This window comes from Myotis myotis, unplaced genomic scaffold, assembly GCF_014108235.1.
Source record: "Myotis myotis isolate mMyoMyo1 unplaced genomic scaffold, mMyoMyo1.p scaffold_m19_p_19, whole genome shotgun sequence".
Lineage (NCBI taxonomy): Eukaryota > Metazoa > Chordata > Mammalia > Chiroptera > Vespertilionidae > Myotis > Myotis myotis.
Genome location: NW_023416323.1, coordinates 694,648 through 710,723, shown reverse-complemented (window position 1 = coordinate 710,723; position 16,076 = coordinate 694,648). Strand labels below are relative to the sequence as shown.

Below are 16,076 nucleotides of genomic sequence, written 5' to 3'. Positions count from 1 at the left end.
GACCAGACCTCCTGGCACCCAGCTCCCCGTCTCCCTGAATCTGACTGATAACCGTCCTGGACCAGCCCAGGGCTAAGAATGCAGGATTGATCATTTTCAAGAATGTACTTTTAGCCCAGCCACTGTGGCTCAGTGGTTGAGCATGGAGCTATGAACCAGGAGGTCACAGTTCGATTCCCAGTCAGGGGACACGCCCAGGTTTCGGCTCGATCCTCAGTGTAGGGCGTGCAGGAGGCAGCCAATCATTCTCTCTCATCATTGATGTTTCTCTCCCTCTCCCTTCCTCTCTGAAATCAATTATTTAAAAAAAAAATAAAGTACTTTTATTTGCTTCTTCAGGACACGTCTGGGTTTTTGCCTGGCTGTGTTTCCAGTTTGCAGACTCCAAGACCTTAGAATAAATCTCTGTCATTTATTTCTAGTAAAGCCTCACTCTTCTTCTTCTTTTTTTAAAATATATTTTTATTGATTTCAGAGAGGAAGGGAGAGGGAGAGAGAGAGAGAAATATCAATGATGAGAGAGAATCATTGATCGGCTGCCTCCTGCACACCCTCTCCTAGGGATGGAGCCCGCAACCTGGGCATGTGCCCTTGACCGGAATCGAACCTGGGACCCTTCAGTCCACAGGCTGACGCTCTATCCACTGAGCCAAACCGGCCAGGGCTCTAGACTCTTTTTGAGTTTTCTCGACGGGTCTCTACGCCAATGTCACCTCCTGTGACACCTTCTCGCTGCCCTCCCTGAACCCGCCGCGGCCACTCCGGCTTCCCCAGCTCCACGGTGCAGGGATTGGGGTCTGCCTTCTTCATGGCTGCGACCCAGGGCCCAGCAGGGAGCCCGGCATAGTGCAGGTCTCAGCACATGTGAGCTGCGTGGTGAATGAAGTGTCCACACACGTGGGCCCTCCGTGTGCCGCTCTCTTCCACCCTCAGAGGACACCCAGGGAAGCCAATACCATGGTCACCCACCACCCACTCTACAGAGAGACAACGGGCCCTGCCCAGCGCTGCCTGCTCTACTGTCAGGCCTGGCACCGGTGCTCAACAAACTGTAGCTACTGGACCGAGCATTTGGGCTCCTGTGGTGCCCAGGAGCACCAGCGGAGGGACCAGGGAGGAGGGCCAGGGAGGAGGGGCTGGAGCAGACAGCAGAGAAGGGTCCGGATGATGCTGTGGGTGGCAGGGAGCATGGCGGAGTCTGGACAGGAGCCGGGTTCCGCCCTAAGCCTCTTGGAGCCAAGTCCTTGTCATGCTCCTCAGCCAATTCACCAGAAACCAGGGCCTCCCTGGAGACTCCGGTCTCTGTGAGTCATCCACACCTGGTGTCCGGTTCCACAAACACTCCCTGTGCCCAACCCTGGGCTGGGCTGGGCTGGGCAGTGCGGGGGACACAGTGGTGACCACAGCACCCCTGGTCCTGCCCTCCCAGGACTCACCGTCCAGTCGGGGAGACCGACCCAGGGGGTCAGGGTTGGGATGGGATCCCAGGGCACATTTGGCCCAGGCTGAGAACCCAGGAGGGCTACCTGGAGGAGGAGGAGTTGTTAGGCAGGTGAGGAAACAGTAGAGGGAAGCAGGGGACATGCTGAGTGGAGGGAGTGCACGTGAGACAGAAGAACTGGGGCAGGAAGTTCCACAAGAAAGGGGTGTCCCAGGAGGCTGGGGAGCCATGGCAGGTTCTACCCACCACGGTGGGTGGGGGGCAAAGACCACAGAAGAGTTGGGAGGGGCAGCCAGACAAGAGATAGGAGGTACCTGGACCAGGGCCCGGGCCACAGGGCAGGAGAGAAAGGAGCTCATGGAAGAGACATTGAGGAGGCAGGCGCCATGAGGCATGGTGTGTTGGGGGGTGGAGAGGTGGGGGGGCGTCAGCGGCTCGGCCTGTCTCTCTGCCCCAATGACAGTGGACGGTGGCGCCGTCCCTGACAAGAGGACGGGGAGGGGCAGCAGATCTGGGGCAGATGCCAAGGTCAGTTTGGGACGAGGTGAGTGAGAGGTGCCCAGGGACACCGGGAGGCATCCTGAATGACACTGGGATGCGGTCCCGGGGCGCAGGGGAGGGGCTGGGCCAGGACAGAGAAGGGTGAGGTGAGGTCACAGCGGGATGGGGAGAGCAGGCGGCGCCAGGTCACCCACACCTCTCACTCCCTCTTCAGAGCCCCGCCTGGCAAGGGCAGCTCAGGACAGGGCTCTGGGGGAACAAACCGGGACAGGTGAGCCACGGTGGGCCCTGCCCCGGAGCCGGCCCCTGGGGCCCCGGGGGACCAGGACCCAGCGGCCACCAAGACATGAACATCGCACGTCTGTCAGGAATGCTCTTCCCCCAGGACACCCTCCCCCCCCCCGCGTCCCTGCCCTCCCACGTGACCTCGGCCCAACATCACCTTCTCAGGGACCCCCTCCCTCGCCCCCAATTTAAACCTGCAACCCCCCCTTCCTGGTTTTATTTTCCTAGACGTCACTTATCTCCATTCCACATGGAACAGATTTTACATTTGATTTGTTTACCCCACGAGGGCAGGGACTACACCTCCCAGCACCTAGGACAGTGCCTGCTCCTTCCATACTGAATACGTGAGAGAGCGATTTATGGAGCATTTACTTGCTCTGTGCCGGGCACTGGTGTAAGCCCTCCACGCGTGCTTACTCATTTAATGCTCTCAGCAGCCCTAGGAGAGGGGTGCTGTCATCATCCCCATTTTACAGATGAGGCAACTGAGGCCCCGTGGGCTCCATAACGTGCCCAGAGTCCTGGAGGTAGAGGACAGTAGCCTTAGGTCCAGGCCCCCATTTTTAGTAGCAGCCACACCAACCGACCTCGCCTGTGGGGCCCCCTCTGCCAGGCGCCGGCTTAATTCCTAATGTGCGGCCTCTCGCTGACGGCTCTCCCCAGCCCTGAGCGGGGAGGGCTACACCCCCGTTTCTCGGTCCTGAGCGGGAGGCCAAGAAGCACAGCCCCAAAGGCGCTGTACAGCCACCCGGCCTTGGGCCCTTCTGTGCGGCTTTGAAACAGAGCAGAGTTCACATCCCTTCCTGCCGGAACGAAGGCCAGTCCGAGCCCCTGCCCGGTGCCTCAGTTTCCCCAGATGCAAAGGAACGGAGGCTCTGACAGCGCCCGCCTCGCAGGACACCCCCGAGGTGACAGCTGAGGGCCACCCGCAGCAGCCAGGCCGGGAAGCCGCAGCCTCAGTTGCTTGGTTTTGCTCCTCACTTGACCCCAAAGCGCAACAGAGAGGCCAGGCCTGGGCCGTGGGTAGGAACTGGCCTGAAACCTTCCCCCGCCACCCGCCTCCTCCCCGGCGACCTGGTTCTTCTCCCGGTACCAAACCCAGGCCCTCGGCACAAAGAAGGTTAGGCAGTGCCCCAGGAGGCCTGGCCAGGTCGTGGCCCCTGGCCCGTGCCCGCCACGCCTGCTCCGGGACCCAAACAGGGCCTCCGATCCTTGGTGACTCGATCCCTCCAAATTCAGGTGATCTCCCCGGCTCCAAATCGCCGAGCCCTCCCAGGTCCGGCGCCAGACGGAGCCAAGCCCCAACCAGGAAGGGCCTCGGGGAGCCTCGGGACGCCAGCGCCGCAGCCTCCAGGAGCCAGATCGGGGGCGAAAGATGGCGCTAGCTGGGTGCAGCTGGCTCCTCCTCAGCGGTGAGCGAGAGCGGTGCCCCTGGTGCCCCGGACCCTCAGCCCCGATGGCCTCGGGGAGGGAGAGGGACGGTGTGAGCAGAAGCCCAGCAGGCTGGGTAGGGAGGCAGCTGGGCTCCACACAGGCGCAGGCTCTTCCCAGAGGCACGGGGTGGGCCCCGGAGGTTCCCACGGCCGCCCGTGCCTGAGCCTGGGCGAGGCGGCCCCTGCTACTCCTTGACTCCCGTGGCAAGCCCTGACTGAGGCGTGGAAGCTGGACAGGGTGCGTTCTCACCAGCAGCCGGCCCCTCCCCGAGGACCTGGCTGTGGGCAGGTGCCTACCCCTTCTCGGCCTCAGTTTCCTCATCTATGAAATGGGCCTCACGCACAGCGTGGTCTGCAGGTCATTTGAGCAGCATGACAGGGCGTGCTCCGCACCTGGAGCTGCTCCGAGGCCCACTCCTCACCCCCCTTCATAGACCAGAAACCTGGGGCGCAAGAAGGGAGGTCGCTGCCCGGGCCCCACAGCCAGGAAGCGGTGGAGACCCGCTCCCTGCCTCGCAGCCGGGCTCTACCCGCCTGGAAAGTCCCGGAAAGCAGACCAGGCGCGTGCGTGCCTCTTGCGTGAGAGCCACCGTGGCTACCCATCCCCGGGAAACACACACACCGCAAAGCCAGCAGCCCTGACCAGCTGGTCGGGCTGGGAGGTTAGCTGTTGGGTTGAGAAGAAAAGAGGTGGAGTGTCTTCGTCGTGGGGAGGCGAGGGCAGAGCACTGGCCTGGGAGTCAGGGCCGAGGGCCGGAGGAGCCAGCCCCGGCCTGTAAGCCTCCGTCTGGTGACTCTGTCTCAGTCCCATGAAATGCAAGGTCCCCGGAGCTGCCGGTGGGCTATGAGCTTGGCACAGCCCATCACATTCAGTTCTCAGAGCACCCCCCTCCCCGGGACTGACTGCGCCTGGCTAATATGTACTGAGCACTTATGGCATCCCAGGAGCCCAGGTGCCAGGAGCCCAGGCCTCCTTCTCCCTCCGATGAGGGGACCGGCCACGCCAGCCTCATCCCACTTCTCTGGCTCCTTCCCCAGCCGCGTTCCTGAGCACCGGGGCGGAGATCTCCATCACCCCGGAGCCCGACCAGCCGGCCGAAGGGGACAACGTCACGCTGGCTGTCCGCGGGCTGTCGGGGGAGCTGCTCGCCTACAGCTGGTATGCGGGGCCCACGCTCAGCCTGGCTTACCTGGTGTCCAGCTACATCGTAAGCACGGGCGACGAGACCCCCGGCCCGGCCCACACGGGGCGGGAAGCTGTGCGCCCCGACGGCAGCCTGGACATTCAGGGCGCCCTGCCTGGGCACTCGGGCACCTACATCCTTCAGACTCTCAACAGGCAGCTTCAGACGGAGGTGGGCTACGGACACTTGCGAGTCTATGGTGAGATAACCCCCAGCCCTCCTCTTCCCCAGCCAGGCCTTGCCACCTCCTTTCCAATCCCTCTTCTAAAAAAAAAAAAAAGAAGAAGAAGAAGAAGAAGAAAAAACCTCTAAAAAATGTTAAAGCCATAAAAAGACTTAAAACCACATGAAAAGGCCTGCCTCCTTCAGGATGGCCTCCAGGATTACACCTGCCTCTTACCCCATTCTTTGCCACTGTGGCTGGGGTTACAGGGGCACCACCAGGAACAGCCATGCCCCCTGCCTGGGAATGGGGAGGCCCCGGGAGCAGGCGGTGCCCGGGGCCCTCCCCCTCTGTCTCTTGCCCCACAGAGATCCTGGCCCAGCCCGAGGTCATCGCCAACAGCACGGAGCTGGTGGAGCGCCGAGACACCCTGCGCCTGCTGTGCAGCAGCCCCAGCCCCGCCGAGGTCCGGTGGTTCTTCAACGGCGAGGCTCTGCCCATCGCCCTCCGCCTAGGCCTGTCCCCCGACGGCCGGGTGCTGACCCGGCATGGCATCCGCCGGGAGGAGGCGGGGGCCTACCAGTGTGAGGTCTCGAACCCGGTCAGTGTGAGCCGCAGCGAGCCCATCAACCTGAACGTGTACTGTGAGTCCTCCCGGCCCCGCCCGAGACACCCAACCTCCTAGCTGGGGAAACTGAGGCCAAGGCAGGGCGCCCGAGGGCAGACAGCGTGTCCATAGGTGTCCTGGGGTTAGGAACCAGGGACCCCTCTGAAAAGGTGTCTGGCCCACCTCCTGAGGATTAAGCACACTGTTGGGATGGAATAACCCTCCAGTGTGAAGCAATTCCCTCAGGGAAGGGACGGCAGTGGTTTTTGAAAAGGAGACGGGAAGTAAGTGGCGGACTGGGAAGGGAGATGAAATAAAAACACTAGCAAGGCCGGGAGTCGTTGGAGCCCGAGGAAAACTAACCACTGAGGCACTCGAGGGCCGGGGACGTAGGAAATCGTAGAACCCAGAACGCTCCGACCAAGGACTCTGGCCTTAAGAAGCACTGAATTCTAGACTCTGAGGATGCTGGTAACTCTAGAAGCAGAGATTCTTAGACTCTTAGCATCTAATTCTGCAACCTTAGAGCCACCGGGCCCTAGAATCTTAGAAAACCTAGATTTCCAGGCTCTGACCGACCGTCCTAGCATCTGAGCCATCACCCGTGGACTTAGCGAGCCGGACTTCTAGAATGGCTTGTCGGGAGCCAGCCGCGTAGACTTGTTTGTTTTTTTAATGGAGCCGTCGATTTCAAGCCTGCCTTGAAATGCAGTCTGGCTCAACACCCTCTTTTCCCAGAAGAGACACTGAGATCCCTCCCCTGAGAGGGAAAGTGACTCAAGATCCGTCCTAGAGCGAGTTAGAGACCCGTGTGGCATTCGGAAAGGCCGAGCTCTTTTTCCCTCCACGAGGCCCAGCTATTCCCAGGGGCCCAGGCCGGTGGAAAGAAAGCCAGGGGTGCCCACCTCCCCTCCCCGCCCCTCCCCGCCCCCCTCCACTGCCCCGTGTCTCTCGCTCCTGCCCCCACAGTTGGCCCGGAACGCGTGGCTATCCTCCAGGATTCCACCACCCTCACGGGCTGCACCATCAAAGTTGACTTCAACGCGTCCCTCACCCTGTGGTGCGTGTCCCGGTCCTGCCCGGAGCCCGAGTACGTGTGGGCCTTCAACGGGCGGGCCCTCAAGAACGGCCAAGACCACCTCAACATCAGCAGCATGACGGCGGCCCAGGAGGGCACGTACACGTGTATTGCTAAGAACCCCAAGACCCTGCTCTCCGGATCGGCCTCGGTGGTGGTCAAGCTCACTGGTGGGTCGCCCGGCCGGACCCCTGCCCCTCTCCCCCACCCCCCGCCCCCCCGGGAGGCCCAGTGGACGTAAAGGTTTGGCTGCCCCACCAGGGAGCGGTTAGGCCACCATCTACCCAACTAAGGATGGGAAAGGGAGAGAGTCTCAATCCAGCTGGTGGCCAAGCAACCCTCCAGGTGGACCCCTCTTCGTCCAGGAGGCAAAAGGAGACAGTGCGTCCTGTCGCCTGGAAAACAGACGACAAACCTGGCTCTCCCCCCTGAGGGGCGGCACCGGGAGAAGCGGGCGGCAGGCCCCACACTGCACAGCGCAGAGGGGCGAGGCGGTCCTGCATGCCGGTGCCCCGTTCTAAATCAGTCGCAGCTGCCAAGGGGCTTCACCCACGCCCTGGGAGAGGCCGCTGAATTTCTGGGCGGCCAGGTGGATTACCCCGTTATCTGGCCTGACGACGGTGTGGGCACCCACTGGGGGGCTCTCTCTCTCTCTCTCTCTCTCTCTCTCTCTCTCTCTCTCTCTCTTTCTCTCTCTGGAAATCACAGCCAGCTGCTGGAAAATGGAAAAACACAGCTGAACAGCATTCTTGTCCTTGTCCTTAAATGACCTGGGGCTGGGGCTGCAGGCACAGCTGGTGTTTTCAGAGCCAAAGGGAGCCTCTGGGGACACTTCCTCATCCCATGGGGGGGGGGGGGGGTTGGCTTTGAACATTAGGGTCTGATTAATTCCCTCTTGGTTCCTTCGCAAGTGGCCCCCATCCCCCGGGGACAGTGGGAGCAGTCGCACCCCCCCCTCCTCCCCTCCCTCCTCCTAACAGGCTGGGTCTCATCCAAAGGGTGGATCCTCTTTCACCCAAAGCAGAAATGACATCCCCAGAGGTAAGTGTGCCTCCTGCCCCACCCCACTGGCCCGGCAGCTGTTCCTGGCAGGAGGCAGGGGGGGCGGGGGAGGGGGGGGCCAGATGACCTCAGGTGCTGCCCCAGGCCCTGCCTGAGGGGGGTGCCCCAGGTGTGCAGGTATGTGCAGGGAGTGGGCCTTCTGAACTGTCAGCAACCCCGGCAGGTGCCAGGAGAGAGACAGAGGAAAAGGAGACATCACCCTTCCCCTCCCGGGGGAGCCGCTGATCTGATGGAGGAGGCATGATCTCTGCCCTGAAAGAAATGGTCCTGGGACAGGGAGGCACGGCCTCCGTATTCAAGAGGCTGCTAGTCAGAGAGGAGAGGCCATGGGGGAGACCAGACACCCACCCTCAATGAGCTTCCAATCAGATGGAGGAGGCCCAGTCCACGCTTGGAGAGAGTTTCTATTCTGATGGCGGAGACATGGCCTTGAGGAGACACGGCCCTTTTATTTATTTCTTTATCTATCTATCTATCTATTTATTTATTTATTTATTTATTTATTAGAATTCCTAGTCTGATGGGGGAGACACAGTTCCCACCTTGGGGCTACTCCCAATCTGATGGGGGAGTACAGGCCTCCCACTTTCTAGGAATTTCTAGTCTGATGCACCCATCCAGTCTCTGGGGTCCCAGCCTGATTGGAAAGACCAAACCCAGTGATCGCGCACTCCCACCCCAATGGAGGAGACACGGCCTCTGCCCCTCAGGAACGCTCAGCCTGATGGGAAACCACAGCCCGCACATGTCCAGGCCTCTCCGCCTGGCAGGAAGGACCCCCTGGGGCACACAGCTCCCACCTATCTGATGGGGAAGACGTGGTCCCCACGTTCTAGAATTTCCGATCTAATGGGGGAGACACGGCCCCCCATTTTCTAGAATTTCCGATCAGATAGGGGAGGCGTGGCCCCTATGTTTTGGGAGTCTGCAGTCTGATGGAGGAGACATGACCCTAGCCTCTAGGGCAGTGGTTCTCAACCTGTGGGTCACGACCCCTTGGGCGGTCGAACAACCCTTTCACAGGGGTCGCCTAAGACCATCCTGCATATCAGATATTTATATGACAATTCATAACAGTAGCAACATGACAGTGATGAAGTAGCAACAAAAATAATTTTATGGTTGGGTCACAACATGAGGAACTGTATTTAAAGGGCCAGAAGGGTGAGAACCACTGCTCTAGGGTCTTGCACTTTCGTGAGAGAAAGATCCCCCAGAGGCTGAACAATTTTCATCTAATGGGGGAGAGGTGGCCACCTCCCACTGGGGCCGCCGGTCTGACCGAGGAAGACAGAATCCCTGGCAGGCTTATCGGGACGAGAGACCCTCCACACCAGTCACCAACTTCCTCTGTCTCCTTCCCAGAGCCCTGCACGGGGGAGCACAGCCGGCTGGGGGCGGGCACAGCTGAGCCCGCTGGGGGCAGCAGGGGACACGATGCCCCCCAGCTGAGCCCGCGTCCCCTCTCTCTCCCCAGCGGCTGTCGTGGCCATGTCGATCGTGCCCGTGCCGACCAAGCCGACGGAGGGCCAGGACGTGACGCTGACCGTCCAGGGCTACCCCAAGGACCTGCTGGTCTACGCCTGGTACCGCGGGCCTGCCTCCGAGCCCAACCGGCTGCTCAGCCAGCTGCCGTCCGGGAACTGGATCGCAGGCCCCGCGCACACCGGCCGGGAGGTGGGCTTCGCCAACTGCTCGCTGCTGGTGCAGAAGGTGAACCTCACCGACGCCGGACGCTACACACTCAAGACCGTCACGCTGCAGGGCAAGACGGAGACGCTGGAGCTGGAGCTGCAGGTGGCCCGTGAGTGTGTGGGAGGGCGGGGCGGGGGGGGGGGCGCTCCGCCTGCAGACAGGGGCTCCCAAAAGGGGACTTCCCACCAGACTGCCAGAAGGAACCTTGCCTCCTCCATCTGACTGGGTGGTCCCCAAATGAGCTCTTCTGCCTCTTCCGTCAAACTGATGGCCTAGAGCAGGGGTCCATAGGCCTCCTCTATCAGACTGGGGGCTACTGGAGGGGTCCATAGGCCTCCTCTGTCAGGCTGGGGGCTACTGGAGGGGCCTTTCATGCCTTCTCTCTCAGACAATAATTTTATGGTTATTAAAATTATAGACAAGAGGTACACCAGATTGAAAGGAGAACAGGGCATCCTTTTCCCCACAGATGAGTGGACCCTAAAACACAGAAGGCAATGCTTCTACCATCGCATCGGGGAAGTTGGCTAATGGTGGGAGTTTACCTCCCCTGTCAGACTAGAGGTCTAGAGTCAGGGTGGATCCTGCCTCCCTCTTCAGACTGTCACCCTAGACAATGGGGATCACGTCTCACCTTTTGTGTTACAGTGGGAATGTGGACAGAATTTCTCCCAGCAGAGGGTGGAAATTCTCTCTCAAACTGAAATAGGAATGACCTACTCCATTATGATGGAGGTGTCTAGGTGGTAGGCATTGTGTCTCCTCTGTCAGCCTGGGAATTTCCAGATGTTGGGGACCACCACTCCCAGACTGGGTGTTGAGTGTTTCCTTCCACGACTCGCGTGGAGTAGGGTTCGGTATCTGAAAGAGGAGCCGCACAACAAATGAGAGAAAAAGACACGAGATAATTTTGCAATATTGGGGGACCAGGCGGCAAGTCCCGAAGGACTTCTCCCTGTGCTCAGGCCTCACCAAGCTTTTATTGATCTGGGATGCCCCCATAGCATAGCCCTTAGGCAGGTGACCCCCTAGTAACAGGCAGACTAGCCCATCAGCAAGGATTTACATAATAATAAATGGGGGAGCAGTTTATCTGGACAAACAGAGGTGGCGCCTAGCTCCGGGCTTTGCTAGGGCTTCAAAGGCACCCAGCCTTCGGGGGGTTTCGGGGAGTGCTCTGTCTATGCTTATCAGATAGTGAAGGCAATAAACAGTTTCCCACACTGGGAGTGCCCAGAAGTTGGGAACAATGTCTCCTCCATCAGACTGGGAGCTCCCAGGTGTTGGGGACCGTGTCTCCCCATCAGACTGGGAGCTCCCACAAATCAGGAACAATGTCTCCTCCATCAGACTGGGGACTCCCAGAGTCCGGGACCGTGTCTCCTCCATCAGACTGGGGCTCCAGAGTCAGGACGTGGCTCCCCATGAGACTGGAAGCTCCCAGAGTCAGGGACCGTGTCTCCTCCATCAGACTGGGAGCTCCCAGAGTCAGGGATCCTGTCTCCTCCATCAGACTGAGGACTCCCAGAGTCCGGGACCATGTCTCCTCCATCAGACTGGGAGCTCCCAGAGTCAGGGATCATGTCTCCTCCATCAGACTGAGGACTCCCAGAGTCCGGGACCATGTCTCCTCCATCAGACTGGGAGCTCCCAGAGTCAGGGACCGTGTCTCCTCCATCAGACTGGGAGCTCCCAGAGTCAGGGACAGTGTCTCCTCCATCAGACTGGGAGCTCCCAGAGTCCGGGACCATGTCTCCTCCATCAGACTGGGAGCTCCCAGAGTCAGGGACCGTGTCTCCTCCATCAGACTGGGAGCTCCCAGAGTCAGGGACCGTGTCTCCTCCATCAGACTGGGAGCTCCCAGAGTCAGGGACCATGTCTCCTCCATCAGACTGGGGGCTCCCAGAGTCAGGGACCGTGTCTCCCCCATCAGACTGGGCGCTCCCAGAGTCAGGGACCATGCCTCCTCCATCAGACTGGGAACTCCCAGAGTCAGGGACCGTGTCTCCCCCATCAGACTGGGGGCTCCCAGAGCCAGGGACCATGCCTCCTCCATCAGACTGGGAGCTCCCAGAGTCAGGGACCGTGTCTCCCCACGGACTGAGCACCTCCAGGGGCCTGAGAGGCCATGTTCCAGAAACAGGGCCGTGTTTTACCCATTAGACCAGGAGCTCGCAGACACTGGGGACTAGGTCATTCCCCAGGCTGGAGTCTTGCCTCCCCCATCAGACCGGACACTCTCAGAAGCCATGTCCCTGAGTCAGGGACAGAGTCGCCCTCCCTCGGGCTTGAAGCTTCTAGGATCAGGGACCCAATCACCAGCAGGCACCCTGGACCCCCTCTTTCATCCACTCACTCATCAAGCCCTGGTTTTCTGGGCCAGTGTTGGGGGAAGAATGTTGTCCAGGGACAGCAGGCCACCCCCCAATGAGGCCCAGGGATGCCCTTTCACCTGTCTCTCTTCTCACAGTCAACCTTCCTCCCTTGCACGAAGACCAGCGCTACCTTCCTGAACCTGAACCTGGCACAGGCTGAGCGTGGGGCGGGCGGGGCCGCCGGGAGGCTGGGGGTGGGCAGGGGAGCGGGAGGGGTGGGGGCACCGGGGTCCTGGTCCCCTGCCTCCCTGATGGCCTCCTCTGCCCCTTTGCCCCATCCTCCCCCACAGCCCTGGAGTAGCAGCGCCGCCCTGGAGACCTCCAGAGAGAAGACCTCTGCCACCCTCCCCACCGCCCCCGTGAGCGGAAGATCACCGCGGTTTCGGCCCTCTGTTCTCCTGCTTCCACTGTAGAGTTAGAGCCAACAGGGCCCTACTCCTCCACTGAGCTGTCGGAGAGCCGCCGAGGCCATAAACCTGCTGGTTAACACCCTGTGTCCGCCTCTCCTTCCACCATCGCCAACCCTGCCGCTTCCTGGTGGCCCGCAGGCTGCCTTTCCCACCGAGATCCTTCTCGGTCTGTGTGCGTGCGTGCACAGGGGTGCCCGGGTCACGGGGCTGCGAGCCCTGCTGCTCACTGGCAGGCCTCGGGCCCTTCCCGCATCTGCCCAGGTGACAGCTGAGGGTCCTGCCTCCCAGGGGGCCGGAGACTGCCCCTCCCGTGGACACCCACAGAGCTGGGCTCTGCGGACACGGCCTCCCCCATGCTGCGCTCGCTGCACCACCCAGGCCCTGACGCCGAGCTGCTTGTGCACAGGACAGTTATGAGTTACAACATCGGGGCCCTAATCTCACATTTGCCGTGGATTCACTGGGCCCTCAGTATGCCCAGGGTGTGGGCTCAGGGTAAACTAGAGTTTTCCAAACCATTTTATTAGCCGCAGAGCTTTCTCTCAATGCAAGTTTAAATGGTAGGTCAGTATGTTATTTAAAATAGCAATGCAGCCAGTGTTTCTCAGTGGTGAGAGTATCAGCCCGTCCATCAAAGGGTCATGTGTTCAATTCCTGCTCAACAGCATGAACCTGGGTTGCAGGTTTGATCCCCAGCCCTGGCTGGGGCACGTGCGGGAGGAAACCGATCGATGTGTCTCTCTCACATTGATGTTTCTCTCTCTCTCTCTCCCTCTCTCCCTCCCTCCCTTCCACTCTAAAAAAAAAAAATACATAAATAAATAAAATAGCAATGCAATGAAAGTAGGTATCAGTTCAAAAGCTATAGCCTTCTCTCCCCCAAAATTTCTACACATTTGAAAACAATTCCTTAAATGTGAATAATATTTAGATTATAGAGGTCATTAAAGTAGCAACCAGAGCCCTAGCCAGTTTGGCTCAGTGGATAGAGCACAGGCCTGTGGACTAAAGGGTCCCAGGTTCAATTCTGATCCAGGGCACATGCCTGGTTGCAGTCTCGATCCCCAGTAGGGGGCGTGCAGGAGGCAGCCAATCAATGATTCTCTCATCATTTTCTCATCATTGATGCTTCTATCTCCCTCCCTCTCCCTTCCTATCTGAAATCAATAATTCAACCAGAATCAAACGGCAGTGAAAACACTCCATATAGAAATCTGTGGGCTGTGGCCAAAGCCACACTGGGAGGGGGGATGCTTAAATGCATTGAACGTAATAAAAGAAAAGAACTTCCAAGTGAAGCAAATAAACTTTCCACTCAGGAAACTAGAAAAAGTCCACAAAATAAATCCAAGAAAACAAGGTAAGAAATTCAGAACGATCAAAGCAAAAATGGGCTAAATATAAAAACAAAATTGGAGTTGGTCAATCAATCCTAAAGTGATTCTTTGAAAATGCCAATAAAATAGACAAACTCTTTGTGATGAGAGGCAGAGGAGACTCATATAGAAAAGAAAGGAGACGCTGCTCTGGTTGAAGTAGAGGGTCTGTCTGTCCGGGGTTAGATTCTCAATAAATATGTATCGGGGGGCAGGGGACCTGGCAGGTTTGTGAACTGCTCCCCAGCCGCTATTCCCCTCTCCTCTTCCATGATCGCAAGCACCGACTACCGTGAAAGAAGATGGAAAATGTCAGGTACTCACTTTCCCAGACTGTTTTGCAGCTTCAGGAGGCCATGTGACCCAGTCTGGCCAATGAAGAGAGAGCCAGAAGGCCTGTCCACTAAGAAGTCCAGGGGGCGCTAAGACTTTGGAAGCTATTACCTAATTCAGTGGCCTCCAGTATGAGGTTTTCCAGGCAGTGACACCCCTAGAAACTGAGGATGGACTTGAGCCCATACTCTTAATCCCACCACTAGTCAGCCCCGCAGTGGGAAACAGCGTCCACATCTCCCCGCCCCTCCAAATTCACCTAAGAGCCGGTGACAGCCCTCGCCGGTTTGGCTCAGCGGAAAGCACGTTGGCCCGTGGACTAAAGGGTCCTGGGTTCGGTTTTGGTCGAGGGCATGTACTTCGGTTGCAGGCTCCTCCCTGGCCCGGGCCCTGGTCAGGGCGCGTGCAGGAGGCAACCAATTGATGTGTTTCTCTCTGTCTTTCCCTCTCTCTTCCACTCTCCCTAAAAATCAATGGAAAAATATCCGCGGGTGAGGATTAACAACAACAACAAAAAGTCAGTGGCAGCTGTAGGGCTCGAGCCTCGGTATATCGGTGAGAATTTCTTTTTAGTGGCCAGTAGGAGAGACTGGAAACAACACACAACAGAAGCAACAAGAGAAGACTAACATATGATAAAAGAGGAACTGGCATAGGGAAGAGCAGCTTGCATGGATGGAAGGTTGCCTCTCTCACACATAAAAAAGAACTCATCAACAAATTGTTCAGAGCTGGAACGGTGGTTCCGTGGTGTCACCAGGGACACAGCTCTTTCTCTTTCTGCTCCATTGTTCTTGGCTTGGGGCTTCCATTCTCTTCATCACCTCGTGGTCCAAGACGCCTGCTGGAGCTGCAGCCGCCTCATCCGTGTTCTAGAAAGAAGGGGACAAAAAGCAACAAGAGGCCCCCCACCAATGTATGGACCGTGCCCTTTTTCAGAAACCTTTCCCAAAGGCCCATCCTACAACTTCCACTTACACCTGATTGGCCAGCTCTTTGTCACGTGACGACCCTAGCTGCAAGGGAGGCTGAGAAGTAGAGTCTTTTCCCTGGGTACACTGCTGCCCCAGGGAACATCAGGGTCCTGCCACCAAGGAAGACAGGAAGAACGGCTCCCAGGTGGGAGCTGGCAGGCTCTGCCATGCCAGACCTTAGACCTCCTACCTTCCACGCTGGACAAAATGACCTTTCTCACCTAAGCCTGATGGTAGCCACAGCCATGGTAGCAGGGACCTGGGAGAGACTGGGGTTGTATTTATTTTTTTATTATTTTTTATGTATTTTATCTAGAACATTTTAATTTTTATTTTATTGTTTAAAGTATTACAAATAGTATAGTACATATGCCTCCTTTTTTTCCCCATTGACCTTCCCCCGGCCTCCCCTACCCCCCAGCACATGCCCTCAACCACCCCCAACTCCACCCCCCACCTCCAGTGTCTTGCGTCCACTGGTTATGCTTATATGCATGCATACACGTCCTTCGGTTGATCTCTTACCTCCCCCGCTGCACCCCCCCATACTGGGGCTGTATTTAGTTGGGTCTTGCTTTGTGCATTTCAGAATGAGGCCAGTAGGAGGGGTGCTGGGAGCGACAGAGGAGGCAGCTCAGGTTTCTGGGTCAAGCAGATCCCGTATCCTTAGGGTGTAGTGGCTCAGATGTCCCCAAAACCAAGTCTCCCATCTCTCGAGATATCTCTGGGCTCCTCGACTGAATCCTTCAGGCCGTCCAGTTCCCTCCTTTCACAGAACAGCAACAATCACCACAAAATAATAATAGCTCCTGTACCTCGGGCACTGATTTTGTCAGACACTATCTCAATGAATTCCTACAACAACCCTTATGAGTAGCTACTGCCAGCTCCTCCATTTTACAGGGAGGAGACTGAGGCACAGGTCCCACCGTTCCCACGGCTGCTGTGGGGAGGCCCTGGTGGGTGAGTCCCCTTCCTTCCTCAGCAGAGCAGGTGCTCAAGGACACAGGCTTGGGGCCCAGACGGAGCTGCGCTGGCCACGCATCATCGCTGTGGGCAGGTTGCTTTTGCTCACCTGTACAAATCCTATATAATAAAACCCTTATATGCAAATCGACCAAATGGCAGAATGACCCGTCACTATGACACGCACTGA

At 58.3% G+C, this 16,076-nt stretch overlaps 2 protein-coding genes across 3 annotated transcripts; both read left to right on the top strand.

Moving 5' to 3' along the window:
• Window positions 1-1,400: 1,400 nt before the first annotated feature.
• On the top strand, window positions 1,401-12,316 carry CEACAM16 (CEA cell adhesion molecule 16, tectorial membrane component). Of its 2 annotated transcripts, none has more exons than XM_036346709.1 (7): window positions 1,401-1,985; window positions 3,470-3,642; window positions 4,702-5,046; window positions 5,379-5,654; window positions 6,587-6,865; window positions 9,235-9,561; window positions 12,118-12,316. In XM_036346709.1, exons 2-7 carry the CDS (start codon window positions 3,606-3,608, stop codon window positions 12,126-12,128), a joined length of 1,275 nt encoding a protein of 424 aa, XP_036202602.1. In that variant the 5' UTR covers window positions 1,401-1,985; window positions 3,470-3,605; the 3' UTR covers window positions 12,129-12,316. The 2 variants fall into 2 exon arrangements, with proteins under 2 accessions (XP_036202602.1, XP_036202601.1); XM_036346708.1 differs by having other exon boundaries at window positions 11,923-12,316.
• Window positions 9,606-12,008, top strand: LOC118674661. The gene is made up of 2 exons (XM_036346710.1): window positions 9,606-10,266; window positions 10,680-12,008. The coding sequence occupies exons 1-2, from the start codon at window positions 10,239-10,241 to the stop codon at window positions 11,642-11,644; spliced, it is 993 nt and encodes a 330-aa protein (XP_036202603.1). The 5' UTR covers window positions 9,606-10,238; the 3' UTR covers window positions 11,645-12,008.
• Window positions 12,317-16,076: the final 3,760 nt, after the last annotated feature.

Bases quoted from the DNA above. Each gene is read 5' to 3' on its own strand.
- CEACAM16 (XM_036346708.1), top strand. From the start codon at position 3,606: ATGGCGCTAGCTGGGTGCAGCTGGCTCCTCCTCAGCG. The intron at 5,047-5,378 runs GTGAGATAACCC...CTTGCCCCACAG, and splicing joins CGGACACTTGCGAGTCTATG to AGATCCTGGCCCAGCCCGAG. The intron at 6,866-9,234 runs GTGGGTCGCCCG...CTCTCTCCCCAG, and splicing joins GGTGGTGGTCAAGCTCACTG to CGGCTGTCGTGGCCATGTCG.
- LOC118674661 (XM_036346710.1), top strand. From the start codon at position 10,239: ATGTTGGGGACCACCACTCCCAGACTGG. The intron at 10,267-10,679 runs GTGTTGAGTGTT...TTCCCACACTGG, and splicing joins GACCACCACTCCCAGACTGG to GAGTGCCCAGAAGTTGGGAA.